General features: G+C 50.8%; 1 protein-coding gene across 2 annotated transcripts in view; it reads right to left on the reverse strand.

The window, feature by feature from the left end:
- The window catches only part of NKAIN1 (sodium/potassium transporting ATPase interacting 1), a 207,187-nt gene that overhangs the window by 32,886 nt on the left and 148,624 nt on the right, over positions 1 to 25,677 (reverse strand). For both annotated transcript variants that reach the window (XM_078849431.1, XM_078849430.1), the window contains 3 exons: positions 17,416 to 17,613; positions 13,581 to 13,641; positions 1,642 to 1,723 (listed from right to left, as the gene is read on the reverse strand). In XM_078849431.1, coding sequence (XP_078705557.1) covers positions 1,642 to 1,723; positions 13,581 to 13,641; positions 17,416 to 17,613 — 341 coding nt within the window. The remainder of the gene's footprint in view (positions 1 to 1,641; positions 1,724 to 13,580; positions 13,642 to 17,415; positions 17,614 to 25,677) is intronic.

Consider the following 25,677-nt stretch of genomic DNA (forward strand, 5'->3'; position numbering starts at 1 on the left):
TGGGGCACTTCTCTTTCTAGCCAAGAGATGGGGTCAGAGGAAAGGGGGAAGTAAATACTGCATGTGAAAATGCCGTCTCTGACAGAGCGCTGAGGAAGGGTACAGCAGCACTCTGGATGCATTTGTCTCATGGCCGTCTCCTCTCTGCATATATAATTGCACTGCATGCCCTTGAATTTACATACAAGACTTAAAACACAATTAATTTTTGGCAGCTAGCAAAGCCCGAATGAGGCTAATCCCTTTAAATTTTGCATCGTTATCTCATTTTAGCATTATCTAGTTAAACTTAAATGGGCAGGGGGGAAAGTCAATTGCACTTATCTGAAGAGATGTTGCTCCCACTGGAAAATATTCAGTGTTTAGAAGGCCTAGTGGCTGCAGAGTGGAAGAGTGGAAAGCCATAGAGAGGAAAGAGGGGGTGCAGCGGGGTTTTCTGCACCATCCTTTCACCTCTAGGGTTCTCAGTGCAGAATCAAATTGGATCGCAAGTGAAAATGAATGTGATGAGTCTGATCTTGTTTCTATTGATCAAACGTTGTCAGTGTTCAATTAATAGAAACAACCCAGGATTAGAGCAGCTGGGGAGGTGGCAGGTTAAAATTGCCTGTGTTGTAAGTGGAGTGCTGTGTGGGGGCTCAGGACAGGAGGCTGTGGGTCAGGATTGAGCTGGGCTGGGACAGCTGCATGGGGGCTCAAGACAGGACAAGCAGGGGGGCTGTGAGTCAGCATAGCACTCAGCCTTTGCTCACTCATAGGAGTGAGGGTCTCCGTATATCTCTTCCCACAGCACAACTCCGTGCTTCTGAGTCAGACACTCCCCGTCCGACTTAGCTCACCGCTAAGCTAGAAGATCCCCATCCACTTCAGGCTCCCCTCCCCTGTGCATCAGCTCCTGTTGAAGGGAAGCCCTGACACCCAATTTGCCATCTCACAGGGGGAACTCACCCCGCCCCCCCGCGACTCTATCCTCCCCTTCCAATCCCCCGGCAGCTTGGCTGCATGTCCAACACATTCTCCCCGAGCCCTTCAGTTCTGGGGTGGCATCTGGCTGTGCGGTTTCAGGCTAGGCCGTGGCCTATGTCCCTTCTGGTGCCTTGGCTTCTGGAGCCACTGCGTTCACCTCCTTCCCAAGGGGCCCGGGGCAGCTCGCCCCGCTGTCGGTGAGCCCAGCAGGGGGGCACGAGACACACTGGCACTTAATTGGGCATGCTGAAGGGAGCTGTCCTCGGGGGGATGACTCCCCAGAGCCGCGCCCCCTTTCGCCTTAGAGACCAGGCCCCGGTTTCCAGAGCGGCCAGGGCAGGGCATGCTGCTCCCCACATTGCCCCACCCAGATGTGCAGAGAGCCCCTCTAGGGACCATAGGGCAGCTGGGTCACCAAGTCCTGTGCAGGACTCTCTGCTAAGGGGGCCATTTGGTGCCAACTGTGCTGGCGGTTTGTGTCCTGCGAGGAGCCAGGCTCCGAGCCATCGCCTGCCCGCTCACAAGCAGCTGCGCCGTGGCCAGGACTCAGTCTGCTCCTGCAGCGCCGCGGTGATGACCCTGGACGGTCCCCGGAGCCATCCCGCCCCTCGCGGAACAGCGGCCCCGGCTCACCGCTCCCGCTCGCGTCCCCGTGGGCAGGCGGGTGAGACTCACGTGTACAAAGGCTGTAGCTGTAAGTGTGACGTCTTCTGTGGGGCCTGGTAGCCGTAGGAATCGAATCCTCCGATGAAGTCAACTGGGGAGAGGAAAGAACAGAAGGTGGGTGTCAGCAGGGGCTCCAGCTGCTCCGCAGGGAGACGCGGCTGGAGCGGGACAGGGCAGTGGATTTTAGGCTCCTTCCTTCTTCTCTGCCCTCCCGCCCCCACTCTAGGTTAACGGCCCAATCCCCCAGCAACGGAACCTCCTGGTGACCATCTCAGAATGGGGTCAGCCAGCAGGGTCCCTCCATGCTCGTGCTGAGTGGCTGAGGGGGAGAAGGTGTGTGTCAGAGACAGAGCGTGTCGGACTGCGTGAATGCATGACAGGCAGAGAGTGCATCGGCATGCGAGCGTGTCCCCTGGTGCCTGGAGGAGGCCCCGGGGCCTGATCCCTCTCTCTCAGCGGTGGAAATCCTCAGTGACCCCACGGAAGTCAGTGCAGCATCCCAGCAGGAGAGCCAGGGTAAGCGAGAGGAGACTCCGGCCCAACATTCATACGCCTAGAGCACGCAGCCTGTGAGCTCAGTACGTGTGTCCCAGCTGCCTTCCCATTGCCCAGATGGAAGATAAATGCAGGAAGAGCCAGACTAACTTAAAAAGATCCCCCCGGCTCTTTTCTACTCAAGACAATAGACCTCGCATTTCACGCTGGACAAAGTGGGTAAAATTACCCTACCATTGTCTCCAAAGTGGGCATTTAAGGAGAATTATGGGTGATTTAAGTCTCATTTAAAGTGTGTAATTTAGAGGAATTACAGACACCAATAGATCAGTTTTCACTTCTGCGATGGTTGTGATTTCCCTCCGACAGATTAATCCCCCTTCAGACAGCATTAATACAAGGAGCCTGGTTATTGTTTTAGAGTCCATTACCTGGTCTATGAGCCCCGGGGGGCACTTGCCAGAATAAACAATGCGTGGGCCTACTCTGGAGCAGAAGAGACATGCAAACATGCCAAGTGAGTGGCCTGCCTCCAGTGCAAACCAGGGGAGCTTTCGGCACACACGGTGTCCAGAGGCGATGGGAAGTGGGCCGTACTGAGGGGAGACACTGGACCTGGATAAGTGGGCAGACTGCTGGCCTCAGCTCCCCAGAGCACATCTTGCCCTGGATTTCTGCTCCCCCTGCAATGTGGGCATCTATTACTAGGTGGGCAAAATCTTTTCAGTCAAGATCTTTTCTGCCCAATGTTTGCAAGCACTATTGCTCTTTTGTGTTGCTAACAGGCTAGCAGTGTTTGCTTGCCGGCTGCCAGACGCCCCCCTCCATCTCTCTCTCACACACACATACATACAGGCACTGTTGGCAAGTGCAAATCCTGCTGGGAAAGGGCCAAGTGAATTCTGCTGACTTACCAAGGCAGGTGGCTCCTTACCCCCCTGGATACAGGGGAGGAACTTTCTGGGGCAAGAGGATCTAGGATGTAGGCCGAGCAGTCATGAAGGAGGAGCCCCGAGGAGCTGCAGCGACTGGGAGGAGGTTTGACCTGAACTTTGTTACCTGATTATTGACTATGTTAATAAAGCCAAATCCCAGGTGGGGGGTGAGTGCAGATGCAGTCTGTAGAGCAGGCTTGGAAAGCGTTATTCTATCAAAAATCTCATTACTCAGTCAAGACCTTTCTCCTGCTACTCACAGTTTGTGCTTATCTAGCCACTTCCAGGATCTGAAAGCGCTCTACAGATGGTCACTAAGCTAATCCCCCACCCTGCAGTGCAGGCTGGTATCAGTATGCCCATGTTAAACATGGCACAGTGAGGGGAAGGATTTTCTTCCAGCTCATAAAGGAAGTTATGAGGACAGCCAGGAATCCCGGCTCCCATCCCTCTCCTGTAGCCATTCTTCCTTACTGAAGACAGGGAAGATGACAGGCTCTTTATTACTATTTATTATTTATATTGCAGGAGCACCGAGGAGAGCCCCAATGGATCAGGCTCCCATTGTGCTAGGCACTGTGCAAACACAGAACAAAGACAGTCCATGCCCCAAAGCACTTACAAATGAAGGCAGGAGACATGACTTTATCTGTGATCTGCAAAGCGCCGTGTACATTTCGGTGGCTCGGTAAATGTTCTCTAGTAATCACAGCACCCCCCCAGTGGTGCCTGCTGGTGCTAGCACTTCCAGGCTGGAGCCGATTCACCCCTGAAGAGGGGCACTTTCATGAGGGACTGTGACTATTTGAAAAATCCAGTGCAGGAGGATTGCCTCTCCCACCCACAATGCTGCCTGCCCTGGGGCAATACTGCCAGCATTATCCCCCGGGTTGTTTCAAATCACAGCTCAGGGTGACCTTTTCTGCTTTTTGTCCTGGATCAGCAGGGTTTCGATCCACCAGCCCTGGGCTCTTGAGGCAAGAGGGGGAAAGGGCTCCATTTTCTTTAAAGTTTGCAAAAGCAGATGCAGTGTCTTATCCCAGGATTGGCTCATCCCCATTCTCTGTCACATACCCTGGCTTCCTAGCCATCCCTTCATCCCTTTATTGACTCGCCATGCATTCCCCTCATCCTCCAGCAACTTCGCCTACTGTCCATCTGCTCACCCCCTGCTCCCCTTCCTGTCACCTTCACTGCTTTCCTCTCCCTCCCTCCAGCCACGGACACTTTCAGTGGTGTTCCCCTCCATCCCCTCACTGCCTCCCCATCCCTCTCTGACTCCAGTACAAAACTGCCTGCCTGGCTTTCAGAACTGCCCAAGAGCTTGCTCCTCCCGACCAATGACCTTACACCCACCCACTCCCTGAGCTGCTCACTCCAGCCCCCTCACCTCCCTCCCAATGATTCTTCACATCTGGGGCAAGGGGCAGGAAGGGTCCCTTTGTCCCTTGAATTTGCTCCATCTCTCTGGAGCTATCTTCCCACTGCTGTTTCTGAATCACTGAGTCGCTTCATCCCTCTAAATCTCCCTTGACAAATTCCCTTTCCCCTCTTGCCTGCGATTGTCTCTCTAGGCTGAGCGCCAGGCGATAACGCCTACTGGTGGTGCTACGGCAAAATAAGCCGCACTGTTATTCCTATAATCACTCTCAGCTTTGCCACTTAATTCTTCCTGCTGAAATGCTGGGGAGGAATTATACTTCAAAGTTTTCTATGCACTTGGCACCTAAACCCTCCTACGGACATCCTTGGGAGGAATTAAGTATGAGATGTCTGTGAATCCCCTGCAAAGTGGGCAGCCACTCCACTACCCAACGTGAACATAAGGCAGTTTTTGGACAGAGAAACTGTATTTAACCAAATTAGGTTCTCTCCCTGCAAAGCGGAGCCTCCGAGACACTCCGAGAGGGCCAGTGTGGCCGATCTCCTGGAAATAAATATATAAATAATTTAAGAACCATTGAATGCCATGGATTATCCTATTAGTGTTCTGGAAATCAGAGTGAAAAGTCAAGGGGGCCATCCTCCAGGCCTATTTGTCTTTCTAACTTAATATTCAACGAGTTCTCAGTTTTGACGGCATCCATCCATTTCCAAATCTAATAAGATATTCCATTAAAAAGATGCATTTGAATCTCAGCTACAGTGGCATTAATATTAAAAGTGTATTGAATGCATGAGTTTATTTGAATGCCATGTGCTGTGTGGAATGCAAACACAGTTCAAAGACAGCGGAGGCAGATAAGCTCCTTGCCAAATCTCAATATACATAAGCAACTTATTACAACAGGCGGTGTCCAATCTCACATGGAGATTTTTATTTTCCACTACATCGGTTTGAAATGCTGGTGGAAGGAAAATGCAGAGCGCGAGCCGGAATGTAGATCTCTTTCCTCCCCTAACGAGGTCTGGGAAGCAATTCACTCTTGTGCTGATACTAAGGCAGAGGTGGCCAAAGCCAGGGTCAAATTGCTCTGGGATGTGGTCAGTGGTTGTCCAGCAGAGGTGGTGCCCACAGTGACTACAGGTCTGAACATCTGCCAATGCAATGCGTTCTGGGACCCGTTGTCTCCTCTGGGCATGGCTTTGTAATTAAAGAGGAGGGCAGCTGCAGTCTGCTTCATTTTTGTAAGCACCACCCAGCAAGGTGCCAATGTGCCTCTGTTTACCCAGGTTTGGATACTTCTCTATTAAGCAAATGTTAGAGGCCAGCTGAGCCAGTTCTTCCTGCACTGCCGAGTTCTAGCTACAGCATTGTAGCACATTCCATGTAGACACTTTATGCAATGGGTAGGGTTGCCAATTTTCTAATCGCACAAAAACCGAACACCCCTTCCTTGAGGCCCTGCTCCTTCTCTGAGACCCCACCCCCACTCATTCCACCCCTCCATCCCCGTCACTTGTCCTCCCCCACCCTCACTCACTCGTTCATTTTCACCAGGCTGGGGTTGGGGTGTGGCAGGGGATGAGGGCCCGGCTGGGGGTGTGGGCTCTGGGATGGGGCCAGGGATGAGGGGTTTGGGGTGCAGGAGGGGGCTCCTGGCTGAGGGGTGGGGCTGAGCGGTTTTGAGTTTGGGAGAGAGCTCCAGGCTGAGGCAGGGCTTTGGGGTGTGGGAGGGGACACGGACTCTGGGCTGGGGGTGTGGGCTCTGGGGTTGGCCAGAAATGAGGGGTTCAGGATGCAGGAAGGGGCTGGTGCCTAGGGGTTTGAAGTGTGGGAGGGGGCTCTGGGCTGGGGCAGGGGGCTGGGATGCGGGAGGGGGGTACGGGATCTGGGCTGGGGGTTCAGGCTCTGGGGTGGGGCAAGAAATCAGGGGTTCAGGGTATGGGAGGGGACTACAGGCTGGGGCAGGGAGTTAGAGTGTGGGAGGGGGATACAGGCTCCGGCTAGGGGTTTGGGCTTTGGGGTGGGGCCGGGGATGAGGAGTTTGGGGTGTAGGAGGGGTCTCTGGGCTGGGGCCGAGGGGTTCGGCGTGCAGGAGGGGTCTCAGGCCTGGGGTAAGGGGTGGGTGGGCTCCGGGTGGCATTCACCTCAGGTGGCTCCCAGAAGTGGCCAGCATGTCCCTCTGGATCCAGGCACCAGGCACGGCCAGGTGGTTCTGCTCAGTGACCCCACCTGCAAGCGCTGCTCCCACAGTTCCCATTGGCCACAGTTCCTAGCCAATGGGAGCTGTGGAGCCGGCACTCAGGGCGGGGGCAGCACACAGAGCCCTCATGGCTGCCCCTGCGCCTAGGAGCCTGAGCGACATGCCAGCCACTTCCCGGTAGCTGCACAGAGCCGGGTAGGGAGCCTGCCAGCCCCACACCAACTGGACTTTTAATGGCCCGGTCAGCAGTGCTGACCAGAGCCACCAGGGTCAATTTTCAACCAGGTGTTCTGGTCGAAAACCAGACATCTGGCAATGCTACCAACCGGAGGGCTTCTCCCGTCAGTGCATATAATCCACCTCCCTGTGGTAGCTAGGTCAATGGAAGCATTCTTCTGTCAACCTAGCACTCTCTACACAGGGACTTAGGCTGGCTTAACTCCATCGCTCAGGGGTGTGGATTTTTCATACTCCTGAGCAACATAGTTAAGCCAACCTAATCTTCTAGTGTACACCAGGCCTTAGACACCACAGTTAGTAACTGCTAACCTAGGTACTATAACTAGCATGTGGAGACAGCCAGAATCGAAGGTTTCATTTGGATCATCATGCAAGAGCTGGAATGCTTCTCAGAATCTCTTTGGAGAGATACATCGCCAAGGTGGGCTGGCAGAACCACAGGGAGAGTCCAAAGTTACCAGAACTTTTTCAAGTGTCTGAAGTTTCAGATCAGCTTTGAATCTGGGGGCAGTTCTTGCTCGTCCCTCCTTCACAATCACAGCGATATGAAATAAGGCCAAAGGGAGATTGGAGGGGAGGCCCAGTCTCCCCAGTGCAGCAGGGTCTAAACCATACATGAGGCTTGTGCACTCATGGCAAAATGTGGGATTTGCACATGCAGTTTGGGCAGCCATTTTGGAAACCTGGGTCTCCTGAGGCGGCCATTATAGAATCATAGAAATGTACGGCTGGAAGGGACCTCCAGGGGTCATCTAGTCCAGCCACCTGAACTGAGTCAGGGCTTAGTAAACCTAGACCGACAGGTATTTGTCCAACCTGGTCTTAGAAACCTCCATTGATGGTGATTCCACAACCTCCCTTGGAATCCTATTTCATAGTTTAACAATCCTTAGAGTTAGAAAGGTTTTCCTACTAACTAGCCTAAATCTCACTTGCTCCTGTCCTCCCAAGTGCTTGCAACCCCTCCCATCTTGGTGTCATCTACACATATTATAAACACACTCTCCACTCCAGTATCCAAGTCATCAATGAAAATATTGAATTGTACTGACCCAGGACTAACCCCTCCCAGTTTGACAACCTTATATGATCTGAGCCTGCCCCTGAACGGGTGCCAAGTACTCCCTTCCCCCCCATTGCTTTCCTGGCCAGCATGCTGCAGAGAGGGTTTCAGGAGCCCCTTGGGGTGCTGCAATGGAGCAGCTAAAGCGCGAGGAGCCCAAACACAAAGTGCCAGCATCCAAACGTCTTGTGGAAACGACCGCACCAAGGTGTGAATGAATGCTTGCCTCAGTGACCTCAGCCTGTCACAGCTGGCTGTGCTTGGGAAAAGAGCTCCCACCAGGATGCTGCGTGGCCCACATACCCTAGGCAGCCCTGCGTCAGGGACATTTAGCAGACAGAGATTCTAAGGGGAAGCGATGGGGACTTAACCCCCAGAAAAAATCTGGTTACAAACTGGGAGAGGTCTAAGGACGTGGTGACTGAGTTTTGCTGCAGTAGCAACCTTGGATGATGACATGAAGGCAGCTAAAGCAAGCAGAAAGATGGCACAGTGGTTTGTGCACCTTGGGAGGTTGGGGTTTAAATCCCTGCTCCACCACTTTCTTCCTCTGTGGCCTTGGGCGAGTCACTTAGCTTTTCTGTGTCTCTATTTCTCATCTGTATAACAGGGTCTCACAGAGCTGGATGAGGCTAAATACATGAAAGATTTGGAGGCACTCACATAATATGGCGATGGGAGCCATGTGAGTACATAAAATAGAAGGAATTCATCAGTGACAGGCCTCCTACACGAGTCACTTATTTGATGTGGTTTGTGGGGACGTTCCTTGCTGGGGCTTTTTGTTTGATTTACTGGCTGGCTGCGGTAAATCACTGTCTCCGTTTCATTATTCGATGCTGTCAACTGGCTGGAATTAATGATTTGCAGATGAGTAGTAAATGCCACTGGATGGTTATCAGTGTGATTGTACCTTTAATTATTGGCTGAGCACTCAGCACTTGTATGTGGCTGTCTGCAATATTGTTCAATGGAAATAAATGAAATAGATTTTTTAAAAAAATTCTCCCATAGCTGTGCTTACATTTCCTTTCCTCTGTTGGGTTACAAATAAATGGAGTAGGTTGGATCGGTAACAATCTGTGATTATGGCTCTGTGGGTATCCGTCTTTCTGCACAGTGTACTGCACAGTGTCCCATACTATTCTTCCCGCTGGTACTGCTGCTACCATTTCAAAAGCTGGCTAGGAGAAGATAATATTCCATATTTACTGTACCTGAGCAGTGCATAGAAGGGCGAAGCAGGTAAAAGAGCCTACTCTGGTGGAAGCCAGGGGAGAGGCAGGATGTTTCAGTGGTTAGAGCACTGACCAGAGTTCAATTCCTGCTCTGCCACAAACGTCCCGGGCATGTGTCTCTGTGCCTCATCTCTAAAATGGGGCCCTGTGTCAAAGCCTGGGAGGCTCTCCAACACTTATGGAATGGGAGCTGTTTAAGAATGACAGGACACGGTGGCCAAGGGCTTGCTACATGGGATGTGAACGTGCAGTGTGCCAGGCAGTGACGCCACGTGCAGACACTGCCAAAGCACAGCGACTGTGCTTTGGCCTGCTGCTGTTGGAAACGGGACTAGGACAAAGCGCACTCCGAAGCTTTTAGTGCGCGGGGGGAGCGTCCGCGAGGACATTACTGTGCAGCAAGTGACTGTGCTAAAGAGTCACACCCTGGCTTGCCGCACACTAATGCCCCCTGGAGGCGAGCCATAAGAGAACTGCAATGTGCAATGAAACTTCTAAAGGACATACTTGCTCCCACAATTATCCCTATTTCATGAACCCAAATCCCCCTTTCCCTGCAACGAAAGAGCAGTATAACAGCCTGTGCTGTTAAGAAATTCCCTCAAAAGGGAACTGTGACGAAGGGCTGATAAGGCCTGTAATACTGGGGCAAATGCTGCCCTACAGCCTATGTCGGCAAAACTTATATTGCTCGGGGCGGGGGGTGAATATTCAACCCCCTGGAGCGACATAAGTTACACTGACATAACTGTTTATGTGCACAGTGCTGTCGGTGGGAGAACATATGCCACCGACCTAGCTTATGCTGCTCGTGGAGGTGGGTTTTTTATGTCAACAAGAGAGACCTCTCCTGTCGGCATAGAGCATCTTAGCCAGACGCGCTGCAGTGGCACAGCCGTATCGCTCTGTATAGACATACCCTTTCGGAATGAACGGTTGGCCAAAGTTCTGCTGATGGCTAGAAAGACCTGTGTTCTTTACGTTGGATGAATCCTTTGTATTGGCCTAGCTGGGGGCTCCTCGGTGCTCTTGTAGGTCTTCGTGTTGTAGAAAAAGGTTTGCTAAAAGCACTTGTGTGTGTAAACATCTCTATCTTTTGAAAACCTTTCTCCATCATGCAAAGACCTACAATAACAAAACCAACACCATTTCATATGATTTGTATCAGATTAATAAAAACCTACAGTTATGGCCCCAAGTCGTATAGTAACATGATTGTTAGGCTGAACTATTTGAGACCAGCATGAGTTTTGGCAATCTGTCATCACGTCCATTCTGGGTGTTATTCAGTAGGGCCATTTTGGACATTTGACTGCTTCTGGATGCCCGGGTGACACATTAGCGCAGATGGCTTTGTGTTTTTCCATCTGTGCTTGGCTGGCTTGGCTGGAAGGTTGTGGCTGCTGCTGTGGCATCTCGTTACAGTGCTTCAAGCCCTTGCCTCCTCCAGATGGGACAGTGCCAATGCCTTCCACTTCTTGGAAGAGTCAGCTGGTGTTGAGCATGGTGGCCCACGTAGTAAGTGGCACTTCAGGCCGAGAGAAGAGAACCTACATGAACTCAGAACTGATTAGGCTCCTGGATGAGGTCTTAGGTTTTGGTTCTATTCTCCCCTATTCAGGTTCATATATGGTACCCATCACCACAGGATCTGAGGACTTTCCAGAAGCACATTAAGTGACGTAACTAGCAGCTGTCACATGTTTCTAATCCATGAATCCCCAAAGAGCGTCCAGGTGACCCATAGCTGAGCTGGTTCAGCTTACAGTCCCCGGAACAACTGTGATGCTGGCGGTAGGGTTGTTCAGAGCATGGCATGTGGCCAATCTCTGTTCCCAGGTTCTCCCTGAAGGCTCATCTCCACCACAAAACCCTCTTGTGTTAAGACTCAACTGGGAAGAGCAGAGTTAGTCAATATGATGCTGACCATGACTGCGTGGTGTCATGTCCAGCACCACCCTAGCTCATTGTGGTTAGACCCTGCCCCCAGAAGGCATCGGGTGGGAGACTCCTTTGGTTGATCTGCACTCAGGCTAACATTTCACCCATGCTTTTATCCAGAGCCAAAGGTTCCTGGATGCTATAAAGTTGCTCCTACTAACTCTAAAATCCTGAACTCCAGGCATCCCCACACCTCTGCAAGAATCCAAATCCATCAGCAAACCACTTCCCCTCATAAAAGGAAGTGTTTGAGATTTACAGGAGAAGTCTCCAAAATGAATAGGTGCATAAACATTGATCCTGCTACAGACAAAAATACGCTGGAAGTTCCATGTCTTCAGCTGCTATTTATCGCCCAATATTGATATTTTAGGTGGCACTTTGCTGCGCCAGACACCACAGCACTGGGCTTTAAGAGGCAGTGAACTGAATGTCCAGGTTTTCGCACTGATCAGTTAATTTAGCCGTCTGTCATCTCCAGGCCTGAAAACGTGACACAGAATCTGGAACGTGGTCAGCTGAGGAAAAACAGAAGGGTGCTTATCCTGCACACTGCTCACTGCTTATCCTGCACACTGTGTTGGGCAGTCCCTCTGCAGGGGCCCAATCCAAATCCCCTTGAAATAAGCCTTCTGCTCCCACTGACTTCCATGGGCGTTGGATTCATAGAATCATAGAATATCAGGGTTGGAAGGGACCCCAGAAGGTCATCTAGTCCAACCCCCTGCTCGAAGCAGGACCAATTCCCAGTTAAATCATCCCAGCCAGGGCTTTGTCAAGCCTGACCTTAAAAACCTCTAAGGAAGGAGATTCTACCACCTCCCTAGGTAACGCATTCCAGTGTTTCACCACCCTCTTAGTGAAAAAGTTTTTCCTAATATCCAATCTAAACCTCCCCCACTGCAACTTGAGACCATTACTCCTCGTTCTGTCATCTGCTACCATTGAGAACAGTCTAGAGCCATCCTCTTTGGAACCCCCTTTCAGGTAGTTGAAAGCAGCTATCAAATCCCCCCTCATTCTTCTCTTCTGCAGGCTAAACAATCCCAGCTCCCTCAGCCTCTCCTCATAAGTCATGTGTTCCAGACCCCTAATCATTTTTGTTGCCCTTCGCTGGACTCTCTCCAATTTATCCACATGGATTGGGGTCTAATGCCATGGTGGTGCTTCCTGTGGACATCCTGTGTATCATTAACATGTAGCTTCACTCAGCCTCTTCATCAGAGACAGAGCTGGAGTGGAAGATTGATCAAAGGACAGAGGATTGGCCCAGAAGGCTTATTCTGACAAGCACTTGATTGTTCCATCATTTTCCCATTGTATTTCTCTTTTAAGCTAACAAACACAGCACTGATTGAACCAGCTGTCTTATTAGCCAACCTCCCTGCTTTGGGTTGGGGCACAGTGAATGAAACCCATGCTGTGCAAAGAGCCTGCCTTAGGACTATGCATATAAATCTATATGCGTAGACTGTAATTCCTGCTTAAACCATAGAGCAACATGACCTACACAGGATCACACAGCCAGTCAGTTGCAGAATAGAAACCAGGGGCTCTGACTCCCTGCACTTACCGTTAGACTACACTGCCTTCCTGATAAACCAGTGCTTGGGGAATCCAGATTGTGGAGAATGCTGGGGATGGGGAAGGTTGGTGGGTGGGAAGGTGAGGGAAGGGGCATTTTTGCGAGGGGGAAATGGGGAAGAAATCATGCTGGAGCTCACAAGGCCTGCACTTTTGCTTTTTTGTTGTCTGTCCATATCTGACTGTCTGTCTTGTTATTTGTATTTGTAAGATCTTCGAGGCAGAGACCTCTTCCATTCCATGTGCATGCAGCAGCCAAACCTGGCTGGGGCTTTTAGGTGCTACCGAAAAACAAGGAATCATTTCCTCAATGGGCATGTATGCCAGCGGGCAACACCACATAAGAGCAACAGGAGGTGTTGCAGGAGCAACCCCAGGCCAGAATCTGGGACAGGCCCTGGCCTCCCGCCATCATTTATTAGTTAAACGGCTCTCGATAACCGATGGCCGCTAGTTCTGTCTTTCTGGCCCCTATAGGGAGCAGGTTCTCTTCAGGCTATCAGCTGGCCCTGCAGCGAGGGAGGCAGTCGTACTGTGGGGCTAGGCACATCTCCCCTTAAAGGGATCAGTCACCCTGTGATAGGGCATCATTAAACCTGAGGGGTCTGGGGGGAGGGCTGGAGGGAACGGATCAAAGGTGAGGATCCTGGATTTTGTCATTTGATGGCGTAGGACTCAGCTTTGGAACTGGAGCCTCCTTGGAAGTGGAGCCCAGAGGAAAAGGAGCATGGTCCCTTTCCCCTTCATTAATCCCGACACTTCTGCTGTGCCCAGCACTGGCTGTGCAAACCAATGTACCACATTATCCCCGATTCTTTTGCAATGCTGCCGCTCACTCTCTGTGACTAATAGCAAAAGCACTTACAGCTGTCTTCTTCCTCCATAAACACTTTGCTGACATAGCAGGCATAGACGAATCCAAAGAGCTTAAAAACAAAAACACAGAGAGAAAAGCCAATTATTTGGAGTTCGAGACATGTGAAACCAGACAGATAGCCAGGGTCGGAAGTAGCAGCAGTGGACATGGGCAGACTATCCAGAGCGAATAATCTATCAAGTCAATTTAATCTCCTTATCTTGCTCACCCGTTACCTGCAAACAGATTTAGAAGGTTACAAATTTCTTCGTAAATTTCAATTTCACAATCTGTTCCTGTTGGGTGAAATTCAGAGGGGCCAGCACGGACCTATGCATCCTCAGCCCTGTGGGCTAAAGTGGGATTAACTAATATTAACCATGTTTATTACGGCAGTGGTCTGGGACCAACTGAGAATGGTGCCCCATTGCACTAGGCGCTGCACAGAAGGGTAAATGGTGCATAGGCCTGGTGCAGGTTTTCTGCATGGGACGAATTTTACCCTTTGGCTCTGTTTTCAACTCTGTTCATGGCAGGTGACAGGTCACCTAAATCACATGGCATTAGTCCTGGCCTCTGATGAGATGTCCAGAAACCAATTTAAGACAAATCAGCTCAGCTTGTATGTTTAGACAAGCGCTCAGCAGGTGAGTGGGAGGGATATGTCCTAGCACCTTGGCCAGAAGGGTTCTGTGACATCAGTCCATACTGGTGGTGACAGCATTTGGGGAGAGCTCTTTTGGGACAGGATTATGGGGCTCTGTTGGAGCTGGAAGGGGTCTGCCCTTGCCCTCCACACTTCAAATCCCTCCAGTTTGTTCCATGAAGTTGGAACTGGGGAACAAAGGTGGAGCTCTCTTTGGTTCCAATATTTGCACTTCATGGGCTCTGTCTGCAGGAGGCCCCATTGCCTGAGTCACTTACACCTGGACTGGAGAAAGCACTGGGGTCCTGGACTAAATGGAAGATGGTCCTGTCACTGACCCCAGGGTCCTCAGAGGTGGCCTGCGGCACCAGATGCACTTTGCTCCATGGCATGGCAAAGGCAGGAGAGGATTTCTCGAGCGGTGCTGCTATGGGAGGTGTGTGCTGGAAACTGGGACTGAACTCGCAGGTACTATGCAGAGGGAGATATCTCTGGCCTTGTTCCCCTTGCAGACCCTGCCAGGCCACACACCCTGCCTGCATGAGAGGCCACCTGACCTGACAGGAAGCCTGCCATTAGCTCGGAGACATCAAGCTGCAGAGGCTGGTGGGAAGCAGGCCCTTCTCAAAGCTCACGTGACCCATTCCCACTCACTCTGAGTCCTGGCCCTACCCCCAACCAAAGACTGCTGCTGCCAAGGCTGGTAGGAGCCAGCCCAGGTCATGTCTGGCAGATGTTTGGTGTTCCACTAGGACTGGGTCCACCCTGTTGCCAGCTCCATCCAGCTCCCCCATTGCCAGGCAGTGTCGTGAATCAGCACTTGATGCACTCAACCTTTTATTTTATTTTATTGGGCTTGTCATTCATGAGGCTGCATGAGGGAGCCCTTCAGTTATTAATCGGGACATGGGGGAGGGCTGTGTGTGTGCAATAAAAGTGCACCCCTGTTTTTAAACCCTGCCTTGCAGCTCTCCTTTAAAACCTTCCCCTCCAGCATCCCCTTTCTGTGTCTCTCCGGCAATTATTTCTGCTTCCAGCCCAGCCAAGGACACATTCACAATTGCTTAAACTCCTGGCATCTTTCTGCCTGTTGACAACTCACTAGCAGCCTCTGGTGTAGGAAGCTGCCAGACAGGGAGCTGAGAGCAGTGGCCTCAGTCCACACCGTTCTGGGAATGTGTCGCTCAGCTCTTTTGTTGGCTCTCATTGTGAGCGTGATTTCTGAGTCAACATTTCGCACACACAAAACATCACATTTCCGGGGGGCTTTTCAGGCACAGAGTCGTCAGCTCTGCTCCTCCGCTGTTCACACCTCGAGCACCACCCGCCCAGAGAGGAGCTGCTATGACACATTATATTACCAACATCTCCTCTGTAGCACACGGCGCTAATGTACGCTAACGCACTGGGAGGTCACCAGCTGGAATGGGCCAGATTAGCTCCCCGCGATATATTAGTGCCTCAGCTGCATTCCTTTCTTCCATTCCGTCTACAATTCAAACCAAAGGGAAAGGAGCGAAGTTGGTAGTTTATAACCCAGTTTATAACCCAGGCTCATGGCTCCATTATCTGTTAGGGTGAAATTTACCAGGTGCAGAGGACTGAAGTGTGCTTTGTGATGGCCTTCTGCATAAGGGTGAATTTCACCCTAGATCTTTAAGTGATTCCGCCACACCTCTTGTTATTATTCATTCCATGATTTAACTAGGCACTAGAGACAAATTTACGATAAGAACACCCAGGATTGCTCTTTTAGTATTTCTTAAAGATCAGCACCAGTTCCCACCACACCTCCCAATTTCACTTTGAAAATAGCATGGTCCCAATAGCCTCTAAGTGGTGGCTTTTGGGAGCGGCAAGGGATTGAAATGACTTCATCCAGCGCTGGTGGCCCAGAGATCCTCAAAGCGATTTAGGTGCCTAGCTCCCACTGATTCCAACGGGAGTGAGACGCCTAAATACCTTTGAGGTTGTGGGCTGATGGCTCTACAGCATTTCAGCTCCTTGAGTGGTTTCTGTGGGTGTCACAGGTGTGAGGGCATCATACAATAACATGGGCCCCTGAACGGTACATCGCAGCTGAGTGGAAATAGAGGATTTTTACTTTTTTTTCTAAAAAAAAGATTTTTGAAAAAAATGCATAACACTTTGTCCAGTTTTACTGGACATCCATTAAGAGTGCGACCTCCTCTCGGGGCCATCCTGGTGTGTCGAACTTCACCCTGTTGGTTTATGTTGAATGGAATCACAGCTGCATTATGCACAGTTAAAGGGGATCATTAATAGAGACAGGCCTAGAATCCCAAATCTGGAGGGAAAAGTCTCCTTTGTCTTTTGGGACGTTCTGATCCAGATTCAGTTCTGGGCTTGGCTTTAGCATGGGCCAGAACTAGAACACGCTGAATCCAAATGTTCCAGAACTTTGGGGAAAATTTGGATTCAGACCCAAATCCCATGTCTCAGCCTCCTCCACCTTCATAAATAATGCTAACTTTGTATTTCTGTAGGGGTCCTGCACCCATTGACAGGGAACCCCTGAAATACAGCTGACTCTGGGCTGCAGTGTTACAGCCATTCAGTGTTAGCAAGGGTACACAATAATTTCTAGGAAAGTCAGGAACAGATGACTGATCCGGATATGTTCTCAGTGAGCTGGCTGGCTCTCCATTGCCCTGCGCTGGGTGTAGCCATCTAGGAACACAGGAATCTACCCATGGCAAGGTTTGCAGATCAGCTCTTTGCACCCACTTTGTACAAGTGCAGGGTAATGGAGTGTCAGGCCCACTTAGGGCATGTCTACACTGCAATCACAGGTGTGACTGTGATTTGATCAACTAGGTTGAGTAACAACAGCAGTGAAGCCTTGGGGGCACAGGCTAGTCCCACGCACCCAGGACCATGGGTACCTACTCAAGCAGCGGCCGCCAATGCTGCTGTGATGTCACTGCTGTTGTTATTGGAGGGGGCTAGACCCAAGCTATCGCGGGTATGGCTACACCTGCTGCAGTCACACCAAGACCTTACTCTGGTGCTGTTACATTGGATTTACACCACTGGGCCTGATTCTCTTCTCACCTGAAACCAGGAGTAACTCCAATGGAGTCAAAGCATGTGCATCAGGCCCAGGATCTTTGCTATTGCTCATTCTAGCACCCTCAGGAATCACATGGGAGGGACACGAGATCTGGATCCCCTTACCGCAAGGAATATCTGCATGGCGCTGCTCACTACCTCGATGTACTGGTAATCGAGCAGGCATCCAGTGACAGTGATGACGTGATGGTCCTCGGGGGCCAGGTTTGAGTTCATCACCGGCGTCACCAGGCAGCCGGGCCCATTCTCCATCCACCATGAGCGGTGCAGCGAGGTATTAAAGGTCATGATGAAGTCCCGGTCCTATGGGAGAGGAACATGGGAACACAAGCACAGAGTGAGCCACCCCCTTTCTATAGGAACCGTTCCCCAGGAGAGGGCACTCCCAGTTCCCAGGGTATGATGGTGTTGAACATTTAGAGCCTCTATTCAGGGTGACCACTAGGAAGCGCACAGCAAGGAAGTAAGGATCTTTGTAAGCAGAAAATAAAGACAGTCCTGCATTCACCCTGACCATGGTGTCCTGGGTCTCTGTAATTGCTACATGGTGTCAGCAATGGGATTCGAACCCACGTATCCATATGGAGACAATGACACCCAAAACAAACCATCAAAGGCCTGATTTTCAGAGGTATGGAGCCCTCCCAGCTCTTGGTGAAGTCAGTGGGAGCTGCAGGTCCACTCCCCAAAGCAGCACCAAGAGTAACAAGGCTTCACAGGGGAAGGGACACTCAGTGTAGTGCTCTGTCCCCTCATGCAGTGGCTGGGTCGCGGACGGGCTGATGAGCCTGCGACAGCATCAGCCAGCAGACCTGGGCCTTTTAGTGCAGGCAACAGTGGCTCATGCATTAAGATCCAGAAATCCCACATTCTAACCCCACTGATGCCACACCCTGCCCCACGGGGCGTGGCGTTACATTACAGTCCACACGTACTTCTGCACCGAACGATGAATCATATTTGTATAGCGCATCGTTACTATGTCTCTCCTTGCATCACCAATCTGATTTATTAATAATTAGCAGCGCCCCTGGACCTTCTCTAGCATCTTCTATCTTCTATTCAAGGATCTCAGAGCATTTTAGAGCGGTTCAGGAGTTTAGCCTTATAATTCCTGTCAAATGGGGAAACTGGCTCTCCGTCCCATCAGTGTAAATCTAGAGTTACTTCCCTGGAGTGACTCCACATTCACACACGTTACTTATGCGCAGAGTTGGTCCAGAGAAGTTAGCTGACTTGCCCCAGGCCACATCGGAAATCTAAGGCACAGCAGGGACGAGAATCAGAGGAGCTCCACTGACTTCCATGGGGCTCTGTTGATTTATACCAGCTGAGGAGTAAGCCCCACGTCTCTCCAGCCTGCCAGCCCGGTGCTTCCATGTCCTCCCAAAGGGCTACAGCAGCACAGGAGAGGGCAGCTGCATGCTGTACAATCACATGTGCCTGAAAGCGCTTGAGCTGAGGACGCTGCGGCATCTTCGAGGTTCCTGTGGGATCCCAGCCTGGTTTTGCAAGCCCCAGGACTGGTTCCTTTGCACAAGCAGCACCTGTATCTCCTGACGTGCAATGGGACTGTTGCAGGTTCTCTCAGCACTGGCTACACCATGTGAAACTCACAAGATCGTCAGAGCATGTGTAACCCCGACAGACCCCAGTTGTCGGCGGGATCGAACGTGGGGCCTCTGGAGCTTAGTGCATGAGCCTCTACCAAGGGAGCTAAAAGTCAACTGGCTCTTAGCTCAGGATGTAGAGCAGACTCCTTTAACTCTCTCTAGGTCATCTCGGTGCCACTAGATGGGACAGAGCCCCACCCCAGAAGGTGTGTGGGTTACACATGGACTCAGCACCTGGAGAACCAGCACCATAACACTCCAGCAAAGCCCCTGGCCAGGTCCATTTCTTGGTTCTGAGATGCAGATGGATTCTCCTTCTCCCCAGCATGGTTTGAGTGCATTGGGCAGCACTGCCAGTGAGACAGACAAACAGACCCCCACCACGAAGGCTTTGCTCCTGGATGTCTCTGCCTGGTAAGCCCATTGACATGCTTTGGAGCTCTCCATGGTTGATCTCCCTGAGCTTTTAGATCTCTGCTTCATACACAGCAGGCCTGCCCCTGCAAGACACGGCTTGGAAGGATAAGATGCTGCTCCTCTAATCCTCCCAGCCCAGCGCCTGCACCCGCCTGATAGCAGACTTGCAAGATGCAAAGCTGAAATTTAATTGAGCCAGCAATACGTGGGCCGGGGCTCCCTTCCAGGAGTGACCAGATGAACGCACAGCACGATCAACACAGCTGCCCCTGCTTACAGAGCAGAAGTACAGATCGGACTTAAAGACTTAGCACTCCTGCAGCCATGCTTTCTTTGGGTGAGCGGCAGGGAACGCTCGCATCTGAAAGCGTTACTGTGGGCAGGTTCCCCGAAAAGCAGAGAGGCCTCTCCAGCATCCAGCGCACAGGGGAGAGTGGCTGCACCGCTTCGGGAGCAGAGAGCCACTTCAGTACCCTGCATATCTCCCAGCTCTGCTGGCATCTGATAGCAAACCACAGCAGTCTCTCTCAGCACTACCAGGAGCACTGAACATGCGGCACCAAACCCCGACGGCAGGGTCCGGACCCAAGGGAGTTTGGCAAAGAGCAGCCCCACAGTGCGCTGACAAAACTTTTTAATTTTTTTGTGACAGAAGTCAGGGTTTTTGTCAAAAAGGATTGTTTTGTGAAGAAAATAGTTTTTGACCAAAAAATGGGTATTTATTTTTTAAAAAAAGGTTTCCCCTCCCCCCGCAAGTTTTTGGCAACCAAAAACAGTTGGCAACATTTTTGATTTAAAGCCAAAAGTTTGGGTTTTGGGTTGTCAGAAGCCACACACACACACGCGTACACACACAGTCGGTGTTTTGGTTTTTCAGTAAAAAGCAGATTTTTTTCTTTTCTCATTTTCACTGAAAATTTTCATGGGGGAAACAAAATAATTTCTCAAGAAGCAACAGGTGGAAGACTAATAGACAGGGACACCTGAAGACAGAACATTCAACTGGGCACAGGAGACCCAGGGTCTATTCCTCGCTCTGCTGCTGGGCGACCTTCACCAAGGCACTTCAGCCCTCTGTGCCTCAGTTTCTCCATCTGTACAATGGAGAAATGATACTAACCTCCTTAGTAAAGCACTGTGGGATCTATTGATGACAAGCACTAGATAAGAGCTAGGGGGTTCTTTTTATTATTTAATAATAATAATAACAATGCCGTTTGGGGGACATAAAAGAGGGCCCAAAGGGCCCCTCATGTTTCTGCAGATGCAGCTGACATGCCCACAATAGGCACCCAATGTTTGGGACGTTTGGGAAAGCTTGGTGAGCTTGGTTTCCATGTCTGCTGGGCTTCTGCACAGCCTGCCCCATCCACGACTTGAAACTGGAAGAGCCGAACTACGCACAGAACGAGACAGAGACAAGAGAGCAAGGGAGATTGCCACAGCCCAAGCACAAGTGGAAAGAGCAGAAATCTCAGGGAAGTGACACCTCTTTAGCAAAGAGGATCAATAACCCAGGTTTGTAGACTCAGGAGGCTCAGAGAGTTTCAAACAAGCATCCCGTCTCCACATCCCAGTGCAACCCTACAATAACAAACCGGCCAGTGCACTTCCTGAGGCTCCTTGGCAACTCTAGCCTGCTCCCAAGTCTGCACAGCCCAGTGCTCATAGGCAGCCCTACAATAACAAAACAGTGGGTCAGTCTGTGGGAGAGGAAAAAATCCCACAAAGAGAAATTTCACTTTCCAACATCTACGAGGGATTCATGAAAAACCTGGATTTTAAAAACTTCAAAATATTATCTTGGCAGCATCTTCTGGCGGTTGTCAAAAGAGAGGAATGCCCACTCCAGGCATCCTGCAGCGACACATGGGGGCTGTGTGGAGCAGACCCTGGTCTCTGGGCACGCATTGCCTGTTTCTCTGCATTCCAGCTCTTTGACAGCATAAGATTCCCCGGCTTCTTCTGAACACCAGTTTACAGCTCTCCCTGCTGCCGTTAATTTTAACAACACAAACTTTTATTAATAATTTCATGTTATCAGAACGGTTTTGCTGAGATTTATTGCTCCAACGGCTGAGAGCTTTCGAGCAAACAGCAGCAGTCCCACATCTTTGCACAATCTGCACTTTTGCTTCGCTCCTTTTCCTCTTTGTGAGATCGCAGGGCCTGTTTCTCCGTTGCCTTGTGCCCTGTCCTGTCATTTAAAGCAGAGCAAAATGTTACCATTGGGATCTGGTCGTACGCCCACTTTGCATTGATTGATGTAAATAACGACACTAGGTACAAAGCACAAGAGAATCAGGCCCCTGGAGCCTGAGGTCCAGACCGACCCCCCAGTGTAGAGCAACTAGGTCGATGGATGAATGATTCCGTGGTGTTCCCCCACCCCTTGCATCCCTGCAGGTTGTGTCCACACTAGGAGGTTGTGCCGGCAGAGCTACAGCGCTCTAGTCCCTGGAGTGTCGACAGACCCTACCTGATGTAGCTGTGCCGGCAAAGCAGTTGGGTGTAGCCCAGGCCTCTGGGTGCACAGGGAGTCACTGCGCTGAGTGACACGGAGCTAATTGCACACAGCCCCTTTGCTGGCTGTAACCGCCTGTTAAGCGCCTGTTTCTCACTACAGTGACACACGGATGGATTCTGCAGCAGCTGCAGCAAGAGCCGCAGCCTTGGCTTATGAAATTGTGTTGTCGGATTCATGCAATCCATAAACTCAGGCGGCGCTAAATGATTAACGAGCACCCTGAAATTCCCAATTAATCAGTCTCATTAATTTTGCTCCCCTACGCTCCACATTCCAATCCGCAGCCTCGTTCCCTTCCGAAGCCGCCCACCCCGTCGCCCTCGCCACCCTGCCCTTCCTGGGATGCTGATGGATCTAAGTAACAGAATGGAAAGCCAGCAGCGCTATCCATCTCTGTCGGGTGGGGAAATGGAGCTGGTGTTTCAGAGAGTGATTTCGCCCATTGCCACTAAATGCACACATCCCTTTAGATTTAGTGAAGGTGTCACTCACTGCCTTTCAGGGCAGGCTGGGGAGGGAGCACCTTGGTTGTTTTGAAGAGATAAAGAAGCAACAGTCGCCCTGCATGGTGTTTACATGGGAGATTACTCTGTATGCCTCCCTCCATGCGTGCTGCCAGCCAGATATGCAGGTGCTCTGCTGGCACAGGGAAGGAATGCACGGCTCGGCCCCATTGATGGTGAGCAGGTTGTCTTGGGGGCTCTTCTAGAGCCATTGAGATGCCGCCGTCCTTCCCTGCGACCCAGAAATGAGTCCCTGTAGAACCCCGTGGGAGTGACCCTGTTTGGTGGCTCTCCAGATGCCGTTAGAAGAGGCAACAGTGAGCACCAAAGAACAACATGTCCCAGTTGCTCTTTCTGAGGTGCGAGGTGTGGGGTGGAAACAACCAGCATGGCGTGAAATCATGTAGGTTGAATCCTGGGGAGCAGAAACCATCTCTGGTCTGAAAGAATCACAGTATGGGTCGTGTGAGGAGAAACTGTTGCCGGACAAAAGTACAGCAACCAGAATGCCCCAGAAAGAAAGAGTTGCAAGGAGCAGCCATCGTGAGAAAATAACGCTGCATACAAATCACTGGGAGGAGAAATCACTGGTGCCTGCATGCCATGAGGAGATCAAAATACCATGAGGAGAGACCATCACACCCAGAACCTGTGAGGAGAAAAATAGTGACCAAAACAAGACTCATGAGCAACCCTTGGACCGAGACCACTGCCTGTCATACCGACCATTATCGTCACGTTGTTTCCATGTACTCCCCTGTCTGTCTCCATCTGTTGTCTCTTGTCTTATTCTTAGTCCGGAAACTCTTTGGGGCAGGGACCATCTTTGTTCTATGTTCATAGAGCACCTAGCACCATGAGGTACTGGTCCATAACTAAGGCTCCCAGCCTCTACAGTAGTAATCATCATAATTAATAATAAAATTGGGGGCAGTGCCCAGCCCTTACAGACAGCTTGACAAAAACAAACCGGCGAGTGCTGTACAGGCTACAGGAGCTACCCCAAAAGCCAGCGTGTGCCGCTTTGTGCTCAGGAGAGACCCGACAATAACAAGCCACTATGCGCAGTCCAGGGCTCCTGGGCTTCCCTGCTGCACAGCGTGCTCGTCCACCCGCCAGGGCGTCGTTCACATTCTTACACAGAGTCCGAGGGGCAGAGACCTTCCAGCCCTGTGATGCTGGACTCTAGCCCATCTGCCCACGACCCGTCCCTTGCTCTGAAGTCTGCACTGTGTTTCCAATGCCTGGAATTGGTGCCAATGGACACACAGTGAAGAAGTCTGCAGTTTTCATGGGTTGTAATATGAAGCGAGTGGAGAACTGAAGATGAAAAGACATAGAAGGGCGGAGATGGCGGAGGGGAAACACACCAGCTCTTCAATTCTGGAGACATGGAGTGAAAGAAGTGGTTCGGGACTATTTAGAAAAGCTGGACAAGCACAAGTCCATGGGGCCGGATGCGCTGCATCCGAGAGTGCTAAAGGAGTTGGTGGATGTGATTGCAGAGCCTTGGCCATTATCTTTGAAAACTCATGGTGATCGGGGAAGTCCCAGACAACTGGAAAAAGGCTAATGAAGTGCCCATCTTTAAAAAAGGGAAGAAGGAGGATCCTGGGAACTACAAGCCCGTCAGCCTCACCTCAGTCCCTGGAAAAATCATGGAGCAGGTCCTCAAGGAATCAATTCTGAAGCACTTACATGAGAGGAAAGTGATCAGGAACAGTTGGCATGGATTCATCAAGGGCAAGTCATGCCTGTCTAATCTAATTGCCTTCTATGACAAGATAACTGGCTCTGTGGATGAGGGGAAAGCGGTGGACGTGTTGTTCCTTGACTTTAGCTAAGCTTTTGACACGGTCTCCCACAGTATTCTTGCCAGCAAGTTAAAGAAGTATGGGCTGGATGAATGGACTATAAGGTGGATAGAAAGTTGGCTAGATTGTCAGGCTCAACAGGTAGTGATCAATGGCTCCATGTCTAGTTGGCAGCCGGTACCAAGTGGAGTGCCCCAAGGGTCGGTCCTCGGGCTGGTTTTGTTCAATATCTTCATAAATGATCTGGAGGATGGTGTGGATTGCACCCTCAGCAAGTTTGCAGATGACACTAAACTGGGAGGAGTGGTAGATACGCTGGAGGGTAGGGATAGGATAGAGAGGGCCCTAGACAAATTAGAGGACTGGGCCAAAAGAAATCTGATGAGGTTCAACAAGGACAAGTGCAGAGTCCTGCACTTAGGACGGAAGAATCCAATGCACCGCTACAGACTAGGGACCGAATGGCTAGGCAGCAGTTCTGCAGAAAAGGACCTAGGGGTTACAGTGGACGAGAAGCTGGATATGAGTCAACAGTGTGCCCTTGTTGCCAAGAAGACCAATCACATTTTGGGATGTATAAGTAGGGGCATTGCCAGCAGATTGAGGGACATGATCGCTCCCCTCTATTCAACATTGGTTAGGCTTCATCTGGAGTACTGTGTCCAGTTTTGGGCCCCGCGCTACAAGAAGGATGTGGAAAAATTGGAAAGCATCCAGCGGAGGGCAACAAAAATGATTAGGGGACTGGAACACATGACTTATGAGGAGAGGCTGAGGGAACTGGGATTGTTTAGTCTGTGGAAGAGAAGAATGAGGGGGGATTTGATAGCTGCTTTCAACTACTTGAAAGGGGGTTCCAAAGAGGATGGCTCTAGACTTGTTCTCAGTGGTAGCTGATGCCAGAACAAGGAGTAATGGTCTCAAGTTGCAGTGGGGGAGGTTTAGGTTGGATATTAGGAAAAACTTTTTCACTAGGAGGGTGGTGAAACACTGGAATGTGTTTCCTAGGGAGGTGGTGGAATCTCCTTCCTTAGAGGTTTTTAAGGTCAGGCTTGACAAAGCCCTGGCTGGGATGATTTAGTTGGGGATTGGTCCTGCTTTGAGCAGGGGGTTGGACTAGATGACCTCCTGAGTCCCTTCCAACCCTCATATTCTATGATTCTATGATTCTGTGAAATCTGGACTCGCTACATTCCTGCAAAACATTCCAAATTCATTGACTCTCCACTTTCCAACTGTCTCTGTAGCTTTGTCGGTCCCAGGATCTGAGAGAGACAAGGAGGGGGAGGAAACATCTTTTATTGGACCCACTCAGCTGGTGAAAGAGACACACTTTTGAGCACCACAGAGCTCTTCAGGGTTCCCCAGAGCTCTGTGTAGTTTGAACGCTTGTCTCTCACCAACAGAAGTTGGTCCAATAAAAGATTTTGCCTCACCCACCTTGTCTCTCGTTTTCCAACTGAAAGATGCTCCGCTGGAAATGTTTTGACCAG

This window comes from Lepidochelys kempii, chromosome 19 (genome assembly GCF_965140285.1).
Source record: "Lepidochelys kempii isolate rLepKem1 chromosome 19, rLepKem1.hap1, whole genome shotgun sequence".
Lineage (NCBI taxonomy): Eukaryota > Metazoa > Chordata > Testudines > Cheloniidae > Lepidochelys > Lepidochelys kempii.